General features: G+C 44.9%; 1 protein-coding gene across 2 annotated transcripts in view; it reads left to right on the top strand.

Moving 5' to 3' along the window:
* The first annotated feature begins 8,111 nt into the window (after positions 1-8,111).
* The window catches only part of HEXB (hexosaminidase subunit beta), a 33,238-nt gene continuing 22,042 nt past the window's right edge, over positions 8,112-19,307 (top strand). Inside the window, exons 1-2 of one of the 2 annotated variants that reach the window (XM_014830052.3) lie at positions 8,112-8,466; positions 11,987-12,132. In XM_014830052.3, coding sequence (XP_014685538.1) covers positions 8,237-8,466; positions 11,987-12,132 — 376 coding nt within the window. In that variant the 5' untranslated portion in view covers positions 8,112-8,236. The remainder of the gene's footprint in view (positions 8,467-11,986; positions 12,133-19,307) is intronic. The other variant, XM_070517946.1, reaches the window with a different exon arrangement.

Below are 19,307 nucleotides of genomic sequence, written 5' to 3'. Positions count from 1 at the left end.
TACAAGCGCCAGCTGCCTGCACGTCCCAGGGAGGAGTGAACCCTCCTTTCACGCCCCAGTGTCAAGCTCACAGTTCATGGGTGGTTCTCTTGGGGCCTCCCAACCTCTGAAACCACAGGTCAGACTGAAAGCCTCTGGCGGCGAAATCCCTAACCCCCAAGAATCTGGCTCTCCTTGGAAGACCAGCTCCCCACCCCTCTCTAGCCTTCTTGATGCGAGAGGGCAGGGCAGGCTGACACACAGGCCCAGCGCAGTGCCCTCCCAGGAAACCCCGCACTGGGCAGCTGCATCCATTCCTTCTCACAGCCCCTGGGCCCTTTACACACATCAAATTAAGTCCTTCGCCGCTACATTTCCCAGTGCCTCCCTGTTCAGATTCCTCGAGCACAACATCTCTCACTCCATGACAAACTGTGGAGGGTGGGGGGAGGACAAAGAAGGGACGCTTTCAGGAAGGGTAGGAGACACGCAGTCACCAACATGACCTTTGCCCCCAATCTGGAGATTTTGGTTTTAGATGTGTTAGTTTAGCTTCTTGTGGATCTTTGCATTTTGCGGCATCGCAGCAGCATTTGGTCACCAAAATGTTTCCAGACAGATTTGTGATTTTTTTTTTTTTTTGCATCTTGATACTTGGTTTGCATTAACAGGTTAAATGAATAGCCAAATTATATATATATTATTCATCAATAGAGGAAGGTGGAAGCAGAGTGTTGGAGGAGAAACAGTGTGGATTCCTACCAGGTGGCACTATTTTATCAGGTGAGGAAGTGAGAGAGTTGTTTCTATGGTTAATCTTAGCAAAACAGGGAGAAATGCTTGCCAGTTGCCAGAGCAGATTTGACTGCAAACCCTCTTGCCCTTCTGGGAGAGCCCAGGTTAGCACTCCCGTTACAAATGGAGCTCAGTCTCGTGTCATGACTGCAGTGACGGAATCCAAATCTTTCAGGACTGTTTACAGACATGCCAGGAGAGCAGAGGCACGTAGTCAGGAGGAAGATCCACATTTGATAGCAGGAGCCCCCTCCCCATGACAGCTGCTCATGCTTCCTCAGGAGTTAGGCTGCTTTGCCCACCTGTCTGCCCAGGTCTTAGGCTGTCCACTCATCTCAATTAATTGTTTCACCTTCTATGAGGATGCTGAATGAGCTCACTCAGCATCCATCCAACTCAACCACCTTCTAGTGTGTCTTCCTGTATCACAGAGGCTGGAAACTACATTTCCCAGACTCCCTTGCTGCTGGAATTCCATATTCCTCAGTTTCTTCAGTTTCTTAGATGTGGTTACTTGAGACTTGAATTCCGAAGTGAGTGAAGTGGTGACAGAGACAGAACATGAGGTGCCTTTTTACTGGTGCAGACTGGAACTGAATTGGTGTGATCTGAGAGTTAGCCGCAGTAGTAGAGGCTTCTCCATCTAGCATACGGCGTCCTGGTCACAAAAGGAGCAGTTGCGCAAGGAATTTCAGCCAGGAGTCAAGTTCTTCAGCTCTCACAAGATTCTATGAGCCACTTGATACCCTGTGGTTAATTCATTTCTACTATAACTGAGCTGGGGGTGGATTCTGTTCTCTGCAGCTAAGCCTTGAATGACTCATAAATTATCTACCCATAAGCCTGAGCTAGAAATATGATAAACTTCCTAAATGCTCCTTTTTCTCTCACTTCCCATAGCTACTTGATCCATAAATATTGTCTAAATAAGTTGCGCTAAAGAAAAAGTTATTCTAATACTTGTTAAAATGGTAAGGAAGTGGAGGAGTTCAGAATGAATCTCCTCAGATGCGCCACTTTGGCGTATGGAATATCTTGACCTAAAGGCAATCGAGACCCTGCGGGCTCAAGAGAAACCTTTTCCTCTCTTTTAAAGAATTTAAACTAGGGGCCTTGACCATAATAAGAGTTATTACCAGGAATAACTTTTTATAACCTATCTGTACGACAGGTCAAAGCTCCAATTAGTAAATATCTGCTCTTCTTACCGCCCCGTGCATCACCCTCCTCCCCTCTGAAGCCTCAGGTCCAGCCCGTTCCTTAGCTCAAGATGGCATATATACCTCATTTCACCTTTTTGTCTCTAACCCTCTCATGTGTTGGGGAGATAAAGCAGAAAAAAAAAAAAGATTGGCAACGGTTGTTAGCCCAGGTGCCAATCTTTAAGAAAAAAAAAAAAAGAGCGCTCAGAGGAGCCTGACTAAAGGTCTGGCAGAGGCCACAGTCTGCCACGCCATGTGGATCATGTTAAGGAACTTGTATTTTGTTCTAGGGACAATGGGAAACAAGCCATTGAAATGTTTTGAGTAAGGAAGTGATATGACCTCATTTATGTTTTACAAGGAAGACATTGGCAGCTGTGTTTCCACACTGGTTGAGGTGGAGAGATGAGGCTGGTGGCATAAGCAGCAAGTGGAAAGGTCTTTCCAGGCCAATACCTAAAGCTCTGCTTCATTCTTTTATAATTTCTGGGCGGGGGGAGAGGGGGCGGAATTCTATTAACATCAGCAACAAAAGAGTGAAAGGCTTAGGAACATGCCTAACGAGAAATGAGGAAGCCCTATGTAAAGTAGGCTATGAGACTTTGGTAACAAGCATAAAACAACCCTATAGATTGACAGAAAGTATTTCGAAACGGGAAGACTCAGTAACACAAAGATGTCAGTTCTCTCCAAGTTGATCTATAAAGTCAATGCAATTCCAGTGATATCCAACAATGTTTTTGGACCTTGGCAATCAAATCTTTAAGTTTACGTGGAAGGAAACATCATTTAAAATGCCAAGAAATTTTAGATAAGAAGAATGCGTGTGTATGCCCTTCAAGATATCAAAGTATAATTCAAAATTATAATGGTTTCAACAGTGTAACACTGACAGCATAGCAATTGGCCCGGAAAAAGGTAGGTAGACCAACAGAAGAGAACAAAGAGCTCCAAATAGAAGTGCACATCTCCATGAAAATTTACAATAAAGTAGAGGAAGCATTTTAAATCAGTGAAGAAAGAATGATCTATTCAGTATATGGCATTTTGATGATTGGCTATCCATTTGGGGAGAAAAAAAGTTAGAGCCTTACTTCAACTATGCACAAAAATAAATATCAGCTGGAGTAAAGTATCCAACTCAAAAACAAAACTATAGAAGCATTAGGGAAAAAATGGAAGTTTTATTATCTTTAAATCGTAACTAAGACAAATCCTGAAGCTATAAAATGAAGACTGACAAATTAGATCCCAAAAAAAGTTGAAACCACTGCAAGACAAATACCACGTAAATAAAGCTAAAAGAAAATTGATGGACTGGGAGAAAAGATTTGCAATCTACAGGACAGATTAATATCCATAATTTTAAAATCATCCACACAAATCATTAGAGAAAGAAGACAACTGAAAGGATATGAAAAGGCTCTTACTAGAAGATATAAAATGGTCATTTTATTCAACCTCACAAGTAATCAAGGAAGTAAAAATTAAAACAGTTTACAGGGGGGCCAGCCCCATGGCCAAGTGGTTAAGTTCATGCACTCCACTGCAGTGGCCCAGGGTTTCATGGGTTCAGATCCTGGGTGAGGACATGGCACTGCTCATCAGGCCATGCTGAGGTGGTGTCCCACATGCCACAACTACAAGGACCCACAACTAAAAATATACAACTACATACCGGGGGGCTTTGGGGAGAAAAATGAAAAATAAAATCTTTAATAAAAAAGAAACAGTTTACAAAATTGAAAAAGATTAATAATATTGTGAGATGAGGTTGTAGGGGAGGAAGACAATTCCTCTGCCCTCTAGGTCCTTCTGGCTGGCCTAAGAATTAAATTGACATGAGACAGAATAGTAGGAGAAAATTCAAACAAAGCTTTATAACATGAATACGTGGGAGAATCCCAGGAAAACTGAGCAACTTGCCAGAATGGCCAAAGCTGCCACCTTAAATATCATCTTCAGCAAAAGACAAAGGAGGACGTTGGGGTAGTGATTTGGGACTTCAAAGGGGAAGAAGGCAATTCACACAGAAATGGGAAAGCAAATGTTTGGTAGACAGGACTTCGATAAGAGTTGGTTTAGCAAGGACCCTCCCAGTTTATCATACCCAGATTTATCGATGGTGATGGCTTGTCCTGGGGACAGACTTTCTATCTTAAATCCTTTTAGGCAGGTAGGGGAAAGGTCAAAGTTCCTTTCAGAGTCTTTTGTTCTTAAAAATAATCAAGGCAAAGGGACACATTTTGGGGTGGCCAATTCTGATCCCCCACAAGGTTGTGGAGAAATGGACACTCATATACTATCACCCGTTTTGGAGGGAAATTTGACACTATCTATCAAAATTTTAATTGTACACTTCCTTGAATTGTTGGTAATTTGCTACACAGCAATAGATAATAAATACCAATTTTGATACCTGGACGTGGGGTGCTGCCATAACCAACACCTCACATGTGGGAGTGACTGTGGCATCAGGCAGTAGACAGGGCTGGATGCCTTTGAAGACAGGGTTAGTGAGAGGGTGAAGCGTCTTGAAAACTATTAGAAGTACAGACTTGAGGAAGCTCATTTAAAGGAGAACGTCAAAGGTGTCTTCAAGGTCCCTCCTGCTTCATCTCTCTGCTGTAGTAAAATGTGGAAGGAACAAGATAAGCTAACGAAAGGACTGTTAAATGGAAAGAAGCCAGGACTTAATGGCTTTTTACAAATTTCCACACCCTCTAGGCAGCCACCGACACTAAAGTGAGACCTGGCTTTCAGGCAGAGATCAAGTCCAGGCATTCTCTCAGGAAAACATGGTCTAAACATGAAACCCAAGGTTGTGATCATAGAAGCCCTTAAGACCTCAGAAAGACCTACTGTGGTGCCTCAGAGTATCCTCAGTGAGACAAAATGTCATCTAAACATTGGCAGGCTGTCCCTGACAGATCCTTTCAAGCAAACAATAGGGTTTCCAAGGATGTTCCCCCTCAGCAGAAGCCCAAGGCAGAGAAGGGCGTATCTTGACGAGATTAGTGGGTGCAGCCTTGTCTAATGGCGTAAACCTCAGTGAGATTCCCAGGGATTCAACAGTTTTTGACAAAGTCGGCAGAAACACTGCCAGTTTGAACTGACAGGGATAAGGAAACTACCAAGTGAAAGCAGGTCTTTGGACCCTTAAAGTTCTACAAGGGGAAAGCAGGCTGAAAAATCTACTCAGCTGCAAACACATAGTACTTTTCATGAAAAAGGAAAGATGAATCAGAAGGCAGAGAGTGGCGTCAAGAGCCACAGGGAATTCTCTCCAGGCTTTGAATCCTAATCAAGTAACTTCCGACATTTGCCTGGCTGGACTTAGGCATTGCTACAGACCTCTTGAGGCCACTTTTGAACAGAAACTGTCTATAGTGGTTTTCCTACGCCTGTCCAACCACCATATTTTACACACGTCGGGAACAGATAACTTCTCTCTTTAGTTCACAGATTAAGAGAACTTTACTTGAGGATATTTAAGGATACATCCAAGGAGCTTTGTCCATACCTACACTAATTTAGATGCCAACATTCTGGATTTCAAGCTAACGTTCCAAAGGGAGGAGACTTTGGGGGTTCTTGGGAAGAAGGGAATGTATTTTGCATGTGGGAAGACTATAAATAATTTGTGGTCAGAGAGTAGACTCCTCCCTTCAAAAGATGGAGCCCAATTTCCCTCCCCTTGAATGTGGGCTGTATTTAGTAACTCATTTCTAAGAGATACAATGTGGTGGAAGTGTCATATAGAGGCTTCATGACTTCTTCTTTGTGTGCACGCGTGCGCTCTCTCTCTCTCTTAGATCTCGTGGTCCGGGGGAAGCCGGTGGCCATGTTGTGAGCCTCACAAGAACCCTATGGAGAGGCACACGTGGCAAATAACTGAGGTCTTCAGCCAACAGCCTCAGAAGTTAGCTTAGAATCAGATCTTCCAGCATCAGCCTTCAGAAAAAAAGCTTTCAGAGATCTGCAACCTCATGAAAGACTGAGCCAGAATCACCCAGCCAAGACCCCTGAATTCCTGAGCCACAGAAACTATGAGATATTTATTATCTTATCATTTATTTAGGAAGATTAGCCCTGAGCTAACATCCTCCTCTTTTTGCTGAGGAAGACTGGCCATGCGCTAACATCCATGCCTTTCTTCCTCTACTTTACATGTGGGACACCTGCCACAGCATGTCTTGACAAGTGGCGTGTAGTTCCACACCCGGGATCCAAACCAGAGAACCCCCGGCCGCCAAAGCAGAACGTGTGAATTTAACTGCTGCGCCACTGGGCTGGCCCCTTATCATTTACTATTTGTTGTTGTTTTAAGCTCTGAAGTTCTGGAGTAATTTGTTACACAGCAATAGATAACTAACACACAAGGTGAAGTTGTCATTAAATACATGGTAATTTCAACAATATGAATTGGAGATTGAATCTTGGAAACACTATGCCATGTGGTCTCTGTGGTAGGAGACCACAGTAAAAAGTGGCAGCAAAGATGTATAGTGCAAATAAAATTTATGTTAATCATAAGAAGAGTGAAGAATAGTGTGACCTTGAGGCTGGCTCTCATAGAACTTTAAGCATGCCCCATAAATTTTCTTTGAAGTCTGTTCTTACAGCTTTTCTCCAACCTTTTCAGAACACTAACTGTAGCAGGTCTGTGGTTTTGGCCTGCCTAGCATCCCTTTCTCCTGGTAACAAACACCTCTCCTTCTTTTGGAAAACTTGGCATCTCCATTCCATGTTGGTCACATGACTTCACTAGCTCTGCCACAGGGGCAGCTGTGAAATCAAGCTTGGCAATTGGGATTCTTTATCAGGATCAATATGGATGAGTGAGGGACATAAGCTTTCTTAAGGAGTTGTCCTTGCTACCCAGGGTATCATAATGAAGAAAGAGCCTCTTCAAGAATGAAGCCAATACAGAAAAACCGAGCTGAAAGACAGAGATGTGTAAGGAGAGGAGGGAAGGGGCAGGGAGGAGCGCACGGGGGAATAAAGGGAGAGAGATGACATCTGAATCACTGCCACATTGAATCTAATGACATTGTTTCTGCTTGCTTCTAGATCTGCTATTTTATTTAAACAGAGACAGAGTCCTGTCACAAATAAGTAACTTGCTCTCGGGAATTCATTATAAATGGGATTTCCTTTTTTTTGTAGCTTGAGTGAGGATGGGAGGGCCCAAGCTCAGATATACAGGGCTCAGTCACTGCAGGACGCTACACAATTTTTAAACTATTTACCAATCTTATTCTAACACTGCTTTATTAAATTGTCTTTGAACCACACTTTTCATTGTAGTAATTGTCTAATTAATGAGTTGAATAAAATCTTTGACAGTTTCATTCTATTTTGTAATGAATCACGTTTATCTTTTTTTTAAAATTAGACTCTGACAATATTAATCCCTCGTTGCAAACAGAGTCCCTCTTTGTATCATCTGCCTATTAACTTGGTCCATGGTGTCCTTTTGATGTTTTAAGAAGTCCTCTACCCGTCCCCGCAGGCACACTCTCTCACGGAGACTTCTGCACGATTTTTAACCTCCCACCTGTTCACCACTCGGCCCTGGGAGTTCCGACAGGAGGCTTTATTAATTAAAGCAGAATTACCGTTATAGAAAAGTCTAGACTTGGGAGCAAACACACGAACCACCCGTCGCTTATCTGGAGTTTGGGGTGGGAAAAATGGGGTTGGGACGTGAGTCCCCCAGGTCCACCGACGCACGGCCGCGGAGACCCGCTCACGGCGAGAGGCGGCCCTTTCCCCTGGCGCCCCGCCCGGCGGCTGGAGGTGGGGCCGCCCCCGCCGTGGTCGGGGAGGGCCGGGGAGGGCCGGGGAGGGCCGGGGAGGGCCGGGGAGGGCCGCGGGCGGGATCGCGGGGCGCTGAGGATGGAGGCGGGGCTGGAGGCGGGGCTGGAGGCGGGGCGTAAGGGCTGGAGGCGGGGCGACGGGAGACGGGATGGTGGGGCGGAGGGGCTGGAGGCGGGGCGGCGAGAGAAAGGGCGGCGGGGCAGGGAGGCTGGAGGCTGGAGGCGGGGCTGGAGGCGGGGCGATGGTGCGTCGGGAGACGGGGCGGTGGGGCGGGGGAGCTGGAGGCGGGAGGCGGGAGGCGGGGCGGGGCGGGGCGGGGCGGGGCGGTGTCACCTGACTTCGGGCTGAGCTGGGCACCTCCTCCGGGCGGGCGGGGCGGGGCGAAGGCTGCAGCCGGGCTGACCCTAGCCCGCCGGGCCCAGAGCAGCTGACCAGCCATGGAGCAGCGCGGGTGGGGGCTGCCGAGGCTGTTGGGGCTGCTGGCGCTGCTGGCCGTGCAGGTCCCCCGCTCTTCCGCGTCTTCCTACATGGGGCTGTGGCCCCTGCCACTGTCGGTGGAGATGTCCCCGCGCCTGCTGCGCCTGTCTCCCGAGAACTTCCACATCGGCCACGACTCCTCCTCCACGGCCGGCCCCTCCTGCACCATCCTGCAGGAAGCATTTCGGCGGTGAGCGCCCCGGACGGGCGGCCGGGCGGGGCGGGGAGCCGGGGACCCCCGGCGGGGAGGAGACCCGGGATGCGGTGCTGGCGCGGGGGCGAGAGGAGGAACCCCTGAGCACCCTTGTCACCCGCACAGCCACCCAGCCACGCCGGCGCCCTGACCCCATTTCACAGATGAGGAAACAGCCTCCGAGCCGGCCAGTGACCCTCGAAGTCGCAGGTCTAGAAGATGGCAGAGCCGGCTCGAACCAACAAGGGCTGAAACCCAGGCTCCCCCCACCCCTCCAAGGGACATCTGGGTACTCGGGAAGCCTGGTTTGCGTCCGGGATGCTGAGTGGAGGGAGTGGGCGGCTCCGAATCTGAGGCCTCTTCCGCCTCGGAGGGGAGAGCGGGGTGGGTAGAAGGAGGAGGGAAGTGGCAGCTTCTTACTTGAGGGGAGTTCCGGGAGGGAGATGAGTGCTCACAGCTTGGGGACCAGGGACTCCCCAAAATTGCTTGTCACTTAGGGGCTATCTGCCCCCCAGTCTGGTAACGATTCTGATGGCAGGAGGCCTTGGGTTGGGACACTCCTTCAGGCTCCCCTTCCCTTCCCAAATCTCCGCTCCCCGGCGCGTCCGGTGCTTTCCCCTGACCGCGCCGCTGTGGTCGGTGCGCGCGGTGTCTGCTTCTCGTTGTCTGTCCAGCCCGGCACGCGCTGGCTCCCCCAGCTTCCTCTTTCCTTCTTAGCACCTCACATGTCCACAGCTCCCTCCTGCCCGTGACCCCTTTGCTCAGATGGCGTGGACTGTGTAACGGGGAGGCAGCCCAGGCGCCGGCTCTCCTAACCACGCCGTGTTCAAGGTCGATTGCACCTGGGGAGAGGTTCGTGCCTCACGCTTTCCCCTCCTGTGAGATCTGTGTAGGAGGGACTGCCCTGAGGTGTAGAGTGCCCTGAAGGATTGTAGTTTGGTGCTGGCTGCGCTGCCTCCTTCCTCCCCAGATCTTTGTCTCTGTTCCCAGTGGGCATTGTAGCTTAGCTGTGCCTGCACGACACCAGACAATGGTGGAAAAATGCAAAACTAGCTTAGTAACACCTGCTGGCCCCAGCGGGCCTCGGGCTGAACAGGCCGGGGTGCTGCTGGGGAGAGGGCGCCTTCTGCCTTCAGTTTTGTAGACTAACTGGATATTGTTCCCCTCCTTTGGACACCCGCTCAGATGGGCCTTTGGTCTTGAGTCTGCTAACTAATGGTCAGAATGGCTAGAGACCCGTGTAGAAGTCAAACCAAGGTGGCTGGTTGCCGTGGGACAGTGAGAAGGAACAAGAACCTGCACGTCATCTAAAGGAAGGCCATGGCCGGGAAGTCTTTGAGAAACACACACACTGACCGTGTTCACTTTGGGACTCATTTTGTAAAATTGGGTTTTCCCTCTGTGCCATACTGCTGGTAAAACAAGGCCTTGGTAATATGCTGGCGCGATGTGAGGAGGGCAGGAAAGCATGGGTGACGTCCCTGAACAATGGTTAGATAACCAGGACTTGAAGCAGCGGTGAGGTGCTTTAAAGACAAGGCTTGGCATTTCGAGGCAGTGCTGGTAATTATCTGAAGGGTTTGCCTCACTGATTCATGCGTTGTGTGTGAGGCAGCTGTTGATTACACCCCGCACTGTTAGGAAGCCACTTATAAAACAGGAGCCTCATGGCTCAGACCTGAAAGCACGCCGGTGAGCATCCCAGGATCTCAGGAGGGGCAGCGTCTAGTTCACAATAAAAGCACGACGGTGCTGGAAAGATTTAGAGATGATGGGGATGTTCCGAAAGCTCCAGGCGGTGGGGACACCCACGGCCGAGGCCCCAGGTCCTTCAGAGTCCGTGACTCCTGTCTCTGGAGAGCCCACCTTCTCTCACAAACCTGCTTTGCAGTGGTATGCAGTTTGCAGGCAGAGAGCTCTGTGTGGCTGGCGCATGGCTGCTTTGTCAGCTTCTAGAACAAGGTCCGTCGCATGCTAGTTGCTCATTTTTTTAAGTGAACGAATAGCATTGCTCAGGTCTGGAAAGGCTAAATTAACCCAGATACGTTGGACACCACTGCCTCAGAACCCTTGGAGTTTTCTGTTAGAGTTTTAATACCTAGGGCCAAGATTTTCCTTACTTGAGACAAGCCAGCACCTAACTCAGATCGCAAAGCTGTTAGCAGATTTAATTTTCCTTTTTTTTTTTAAAAAAAAGAAAACTAGTTGTGGTAAAATACACGTAAGATTACCATCTTAACTATTTTTAAGTATACAGTTCAGTGATCTTAATTTCCTTTTTTTTGTTTTGTTTTGTTGGTTTTTATTTTGAGGAAGATTAGCCCTGAGCTAACATCTGCCTCCAATCCTCCTCTTTTTGCTGAGGAAGACTGGCCCTGAGCTAACATCCGTGCCCATCTCCCTCTACTTTATATGAGGGATGCCCGCCACAGCATGGCTGGACAGGTGGTGAGTAGGTCTACACCCAGGATCCTGGCCAGCAAAGCCTGGGCCACCAAAGTGGAACATGCAAACTTAACCACCGTGCCACTGGGCTGGCCTCTTAGTTTCCTTTTGAATCTGTTGAGGTGTTCCTCTGAAAAGGGCCCCTCTTGGGGTCGGCCCCATGGCCTAGTGGTTGAGTTCACACGCTCCACTTCAGTAGCCTGGGTTCACAGGTTTGGATCCCCGGCACGGACCTACACCACTTGTCAGCCATGCTGTGGTGGTGGCCTACATATAAAGTGGAGGAAGATTGGCAACAGATGTTAGCTCGGGGCTAATCTTCCTTAGCAAAATAACCCAATAAAATAAAAGGGCCCTCAGCACCTTCATCCATTCTACTCTCTCAATGGTTAACTTCCACATACCTCCAAATTCATTGGAACTTTCCTGCATCTCCTTACTTCTCTGGGAGAACACATGACATTCTTATACATAAGTAGCACACACAACTTTCTGGCTTATCAAGATCTATAAAATATTACTTAAATTGGATTTGGAAGTCCCAAAGCAGGGGGCATTTCAGGGCCAGTTGGCTAAGTGGCTCCGCAGCGTCATTTGGGAATCTGTTCTCTCCGTCTCCGCTCTGCATCGTTAGTGTGGCTGCAGCTGGCCCAGGTATCCCATTCAGAGAAAGTGTTCTTGTGGCTCTTGGAGGAGTGGAAGCTTCCACCACCCCCTCCCCGCCCCAGCAGGGTCAGAGCTGGCCTGCACACACACGGGCGTGACGGGCTGCCCGTTCATCGTGTGATTACTGGTTCTTAACGGAGGCTTCGTGTGTGTCACTTGGGATGGTGGGGGGACTTGTACAGTCCTCACGCCTGGCTCCCACTCTCAGAGACACTGACTCTGAAGGTCCGGACGTGAGTATGTTCAGAAGGCTCCCAGGCAGGTGCTTCTGCGGTGCACAGTAGAGCCTCTTGTTGAACTAACATGGGGCAGCGTGAACTTGAGGCGTCAGCTACGGTGCTCACATGGGCGTTTCAAACTTGGCTATACTGCGTTCAAATTTTGTTTGAATTTTTTTCTCACACAGATATTACGACTATATTTTTGGTTTCTACAAGTGGCATCGTGGCCCTGACAAGTCTCACGCTGCACCGGAGTTAGAGCAGCTTCTCGTCTCGGTTGTCCTCGACTCGCAGTGTAACGCCTTCCCCAATGTCTCTTCAGACGAGTCCTGTGAGTACCGTGTCAGGTGAATGTGTTATGGTCAGAGATGCTTGTCACAGACGTCAGTGCCAGAAGCAGGTTCCATGCCATGAACTCTTGTGAGCTCTTGGCCAGTGAGTTTATAATTCCTATTTTTAAAATTACTGTTAAAGTCTGATGATAAAAGTAATACATAGTCATGGTAGAAATATCTTTTTTTGAGGAAGATTAGCCCTGAGCTAACATCCGTTGCCAATCCTCCTCTTTTTTCTGAGGAAGATTGGCCCTGAGCTAACATCCATGCTCATCTTCTTCTATTTTATACGTGGGACGCCTGCCACAGCATGGCTTGATAAGCCATGCATGGGTCTGCGCCTGGGATCCGAACCCATGAACCCCAGGCTGCTGAAGTGGAGCCACTCTGCCACCAGGCTGGCCCCTCTAGAAAATCTTTAAGTACAGCAAGTGAAGAGGAGGAAATACATCACTCATAATCCCAGCATTCAGCATTAACCACTGTCACTTCAGGGTTCTTTTTGCAGAGTAATAGTTTTAAATATTTTACAGAGATATAAATATAAACATGATAAACAATGACATGAAAACAGGGTAATTCTGTACATGTGGTTTTTATATTCTGCTTTTTTGCATAACAATATGTTATAAACATGTATTTCATTAAATATTTTTCTGTAAGATCATTTTTAATGGCTCAATAATGTTCTACCACTGTGTGGACATGCCAGAACTTACTTAGCTAACCCCTTATTTTTGGACACCTAGGTAATTTCTTAACTTTTACTTTGAAGACAAATCTGTTTTTCTATCCATGATCTCTATTTATAATCTAATTTGACACAAAGATAATGTAGAAATTGGGGAAGTGGGAGGTGGAGCTATTTTATTTGATTGACAGTAGAATCAACATTTAGTTACATGATTTTTTTTGTTCCTTAAGAGATTATTCTCTAAGGCTTTTCCCAAATTGTTTCGGAAGGAATAAGCAGTTGGGCAGACCCTTTCTGTAGGGCATTCTGCCTGGGAGGGATATGGAATTGCACCAAGGAATCAAAGAGGAGCAGTGTGAGGACACCGGTGACAGGAGGGTAGTGAAGCGCACGCGCGCTGGGCGGGGAGAGAGAGGACACTGCCTGCCTGAGAGAAGAGAGTGGCTCCTTTGTCCTCAGATTGCCTCAGAGAGCTAGGGCATCTCTGCATCCTCTTGGTATGGATGAGATTTCTTAATAATAATTCTCTTTAAAAAATAACTTCATCTCTCTTCAATTCTGCACTGTTCTTAGAAGAGAAACAGGATAGTTTGCTAGCATTAGCCACATGATTTCATCTGACAGCCAGCACTCTGACACAAGAGGAATTAGGTTTTGCAATCTAAATTGAGATCGAAGTGGTCATTAAATTACCAAGGAAAATTTGCTGACTGTTGGTAATACAGTGACATATTGTAAATTCCAGGAAATGGAATGTACCCAGATTGGAGAGTTGTAGCTTATCTTCCATTCAGCTTTGCAAACCTTCTTTATTCTAAAAGGGAAGCTTCTTGAGACAAGCTGATTGTAAAATTTTCTGGTTGAAAGATAAACTAGTGTTAAATTTTAAACTAGTTTATGATGATGATAGAAGTAAAACACACAAATGGAAATAAAAAGTTACCAGCTGTTCCAGAGGGTGAGGAAAGGTTGGAGGAAATGACAAGTGTTATAGCATCATCTATTAAAAATAAAAACATGCATGCTCTCAGAACCGGAAGTGCACTAATTTCTACTGTAGAGAAATAATTACATATATCAAGGATGTTCAATGCAGTTTGCCTATAACAGTGAAGAATTATAAGCAAAACTAAATGTTCATCAATAGAAGGGCGAAATACATCTTGTTAATTCACACTAAAGAATACTACACAATATTTAAGAATAAAGAAGCTGGGGAGGAGGCAGAGCAAAATGGCGGGGTGAGCTGACCCGGGACTCTCTCCCCTCCAAAGTACAACAAAGGACTGAAAAAAAACCCCTGAATTTCAGCTAATGAACCTAATGCCAGGACTAAGAGACCTACAGTATCAAAAGACAGAGGACGGAGCCCCTACTGCCTGCCTGGGAGGAGCTAGAACCTGGTAGGAGAGAACATCACTCCATCCCCTAGAAACCGGGCTCGCCGCACGGGTCCGGGAAGGAGCAGGGGAGGGGCTGTGCGACCAGGGGATCGTCTAGGACTCCTGCCGCCAGTACAGTGGAAACCTGCTGACGGGGTAAAGCTTCCGTGCGTGGGGACCCCATAAACCTAGGGCATCGGGAGACCAGAGAACAGAACTGATCAAATCCAGATCGGTGTGCGAGAGAAACCGCCCCTCCTCCCCCAGCAGAGCGCACTGGGCGCCACCGTCTTGCCCCAAGGCGGAGAGCTCAGAACGCAGGGCTCTCGGCCCCCATCTAGTGGCGACAGGCTGTAACTGCAACTGAATTCTACCACCATGCGAAAAAACTGCTCCACTACCATCCAGCAATTTATAAAAGCCCCAGACCAGAAGGAAAATAATAAAAACACAGAATTAAGTCCTGAGGACTTGGAATTAGGTAAACTAAATAAAAATGAGTTCAGAGCAGCTATAATCAAAAAACTCAATGAGGTAGAGAGAAAGATAGAGAAACAAGCCGAGTTCTGGGGTTACTTCACAAAAGAGATTGAAATTATAAAGAAGAATCAAACAGAATTACTAGAGATGAAAAACACAATGGACCAGATAAAACAGAATACGGATTCCCTGACTGCCCGGGTAGACTCCATAGAAGAGCAAATTAGCATAATCGAAGATAGACAGGCTGAATGGCTCCAGACAGAGGAAGAAAGAGAACTAAGGATTAAAAGGAATGAGGAAAGTATCAGAGAGATAGCAGATTCAATGAGGAGAAAGAATTTAAGGATCATAGGAATTCCCGAGAACGTGGGAAAGGAAAATGGAGCAGAAAGTGTGCTTAATGAAATTATAGAAGAGAACTTCCCAAATCTAGGAATTGAGGGAGAAATGTGTGTAGAGGAAGCTTTCAGATCTCCTAATTTGTCAATGTAAAAAGACCTACTGCAAGGCATATAGTAGTACAAATGGCAAAAAGGAAAGACAAAAAAAGAATACTCAGGGCTGCAAGACAAAAGAGAATTACCTACAAAGGTGCTCCTATCAGACTTTCAGCAGATTTCTCTGCAGAAACCTTACAAGCTAGGAGAGAATGGAGTGACATATTCAAAGCTTTAAAAGATAAAAATCTTCAGCTAAGAATACTCTATCCAGCAAGAATATCCCCCAGATAGCAGGGAGAAATTAAATCTTTTCCAGACAAACAAAAGTTACGGGAATTTGTAACCAAAAGTCCTCCACTACAAGAAATCCTCAAGAAGGCTCTCATACCTGAAAAAAGAAAAAAGGGAGAAAGGGGTCACAAACCACAGAGTAGGGAGACAGATAAATAGAACCAGAATAGGATAGCAAATATTCAACTATAGCATTAGGATAAAGGTAAGGAAACTACCAAAGCAAAGATGATCTTATCACTCTAACTACAAACTCATAACACAAGTTGGAACAAGAAGTGAAAATAATAATTTAGGAGGGGAAGAGCAAAGGGACTAAATTAGGCCAAGTAAGTAAGAGACCACCAGAGAATAGACTATATTATACACGAGATTCTAAATAGAAACTTCAGGGTAGCCACTAAACTAAATAACAGAACAGAGACACAAATCATAAATAAGCAAAAATCTAAGAAACCCAGCATAAGAAATTGCAGTATCAAATGGGTAGGATAAAGCACACAGGAAGAGAAAAGCAGGAAAGCCAGATAATGAGCAACAGATTGACAGCTTTAAGTCCACATGCATCAATAATCACTCTTAATATAAACAGATTGAACTCTCCAATAAAAAGACACAGAGTGGCAAAATGGATTAAAGAACAAGATCCAACAATTTGTTGCCTCCAGGAAACACACCTCAGCCCCAAGGACAAACACAGGCTCAGAGTGAAGGGGTGGAGGACAATACTTCAAGCTAATAGCAAGGAAAAAAAAGCAGGTGTTGCAATTCTTATATCAGACAAAGTGGTTTTCAAAATAAGATGGGTAAAGAGAGACACACAGGGACAATATATAATGGTCAAAGGGACACTCCATCAAGAAGAAATAACGCTTATAAATATCTATGCACCCAACATAGGAGCACCAAGGTTCATAAAGCAACTATTAACAGATCTAAAGGAAGATGTTAAAAACAACACAATAATAGTAGGGGACCTCAACACCCCACTCACATCAATGGACAGATCATCCAGACAGAAAATCAACAAAGAAATAGTGGAGCTAAATGAAAAACTAAAACAATTGGACTTAATAGACATATATAGATCACTTCATCCTAAAACAGCAGAATACACATTCTTCTCAAGTGCACATGGAACATTCTCAAGGATAGACCATATGTTGGGAAACAAGGCAAGCCTCTACAAATTTTAAAAAATTGAAATAATAACAAGCATCTTCCCTGATCACAATGCTATAAGGCTAGAAATTAATTACAAGAAAAAAGCTGAGAAAGGCACAAAGATGTGGAGACTAAACAATACACTACTGAACAAGCAATGGATCATTGAAGAAATTAAAGAAGAAATCAAAAAATACCTGGAAACAAATGAAAATGATAACATGCCATACCGACTCATATGGGATACAGCAAAAGCTGTATTAAGAGGAAAATTCATTGCAATACAGGCACATCTTAACAAGAAAAATCCCAAATAAGCAATCTTAAACTACACCTAGCTGAACTAGAGAAAGAAGAACAAATAAAGCCCAAAGTCAGCAGAAGGAGAGAAATAATAAAAATCAGAGCAGAAATAAATACTATTGAAACAAAAAAGGCGGTAGAAAGGATCAATGAAACAAAGAGCTGGTTCTTTGAGAAGATAAATAAAATTGACAAACCCCTAGCCAGACTTACAAAGAAAAAAAGGGAGAAAGCTCAAATAAACAAAATCAGAAATGAAAGAGGAGAAATAACAACAGACTCTGCAGAAATACAATGGATTATAAGAGAATACTACGAAAAACTCTATGCTAACAGAATGGATAACCTAGAGGAAATGGATAAATTCTTGGACTCCTACAATCTCCCAAAGCTCACTCAAGAAGAAGCAGACAACTTGAACAGACCAATCACAAGGAAAGAGATTGAAACAGCAATCAAAAACATCCCAAAGAATAAAACCCCAGGACCAGATGGCTTCCCTGGGGAATTCTACCAAACTTTCAGAGAGGATTTAATACCTATCCTTTTCAAGCTATTCCAAAAAATTAGGGAGGATGGAACACTTCCTAACACATTCTATGAGGCCAACATCACGCTGATACCAAAACCTGACAAGGACACCACGAAAAAAGAGAACTACAGGCCAATATCACTGATGAACATAGACGCAAAAATTCTAAACAGAATTTTGGCCACCAGAATTCAGCAATTCATCAAAAGGATCATACATCATGATGAAGTGGGATTCATACCAGGGACACAGGGATGGTTCAACATCCGCAAATCAATCAACGTGATACACCACATCAACAAACTGAGGAATAAAAACCACATGATCATCTCAATAGATGCAGAGAAAGCATTTGACAAGATCCAACAGCCATTTATGATAAAAACTCTGAATAAAATGCGCATAGAAGGGAACTACCTTAACATAATAAAGGCCATATATGACAAACCCACAGCCAACATCATACTCAATGGACAAAACCTGAGCGCCATCCCCCTGAAAACAGGAACGAGACAAGGATGCCCTTTATCACCACTCTTATTTAACATAGTACTGGAGGTCCTGGCCAGAGCAATCAGGCAAGACAAAGGAATAAAAGGAATCCAAATGGGAGGGAAGAAGTGAAACTCTCACTGTTTGCAGATGACATGATCTTATATATAGAAAACCCCAAAGAATCCATTAGAAAACTCTTAGAAGTAATCAACAACTACAGCAAAGTTGCAGGGTATAAAATCAATTTGCATAAATCAGTAGCATTTCTATATTCTAATAATGAACTAAAAGAAAAAGAACTCAAGAACACAATACTATTCACAATCACAACAAAAAGAATAAAATACCTCAGGGTAAATTTAACTAAGGAAGTGAAGGACCTATATAATGAAAATTACAAGGCCTTTCTGAGAGAATTGGATGATGACATAAGGAGATGGAAAGACATTCCATGTACATGGATTGGAAGAATAAACATAGTTAAAATGTCCATTCTACCTAAAGCAAGCTACAGATTCAACGCCATCCCAATCAGAATCCCAATGACATTCTTTACAGAATTAGAACAAAGAATCCTAAAATTCATATGGGGCAACAAAAGACCCCGAATTTCTAAAGCAGTCCTGAGAAAAAAGAACAAAATGGAAGGCATCACAATCCCTGACTTCAAAACATACTGCAAAGCTACAGTAATCAAAACAGCATGGTACTGGTACAAAAACAGGTGCACAGATCAATGGAACAGAATTGAAAGCCCAGAAATAAAACCACACATCTATGGACAGCTTATCTTTGACAAAGGAGCTGAGGGCCTACAATGGAGAAAAGAAAGTCTTTTCAACAAATGGTGCTGGGAAAACTGGAAAGCCACATGTAAAAGAATGAAAATTGACCATTCTTTTTCACCATTCACCAAAATAAACTCAAAATGGATTAAAGACCTAAAGGTGAGACCTGAAACCATAAGGCTTCTGGAAGAAAACGTAGGCAGTACACTCTTTGACATCAGTATTAAAAGGATCTTTTCGGACACCATGCCTTCTCAGAGAAGGGAAACAATAGAAAGAATAAACAAATGGGACTTCATCAGATTAAAGAGCTTCTTCAAGGCAAATGAAAACAGGATTGAAACAAAAAAACAACCCACTAACTGGGAAAAAATATTTGCAAGTCATATATCTGACAAAGGCTTAATATCCTTAATATATAAAGAACTCTCACAACTCAATCACAAAACATCAAACAACCCAATCAAAAAATGGGCTGGAGACATGAACAGACATTTCTCCAAAGAAGATATACTGATGGCCAATAGGCACATGAAAAGATGCTCATCATCGCTGATCATCAGGGAAATGCAAATCAAAACTACACTAAGATATCACCT

The sequence above is a fragment of the Equus asinus genome, chromosome 9, assembly GCF_041296235.1.
Source record: "Equus asinus isolate D_3611 breed Donkey chromosome 9, EquAss-T2T_v2, whole genome shotgun sequence".
Taxonomy (NCBI): Eukaryota; Metazoa; Chordata; class Mammalia; order Perissodactyla; family Equidae; genus Equus; species Equus asinus.
This window is presented reverse-complemented; position numbering and strand designations above follow the sequence as displayed.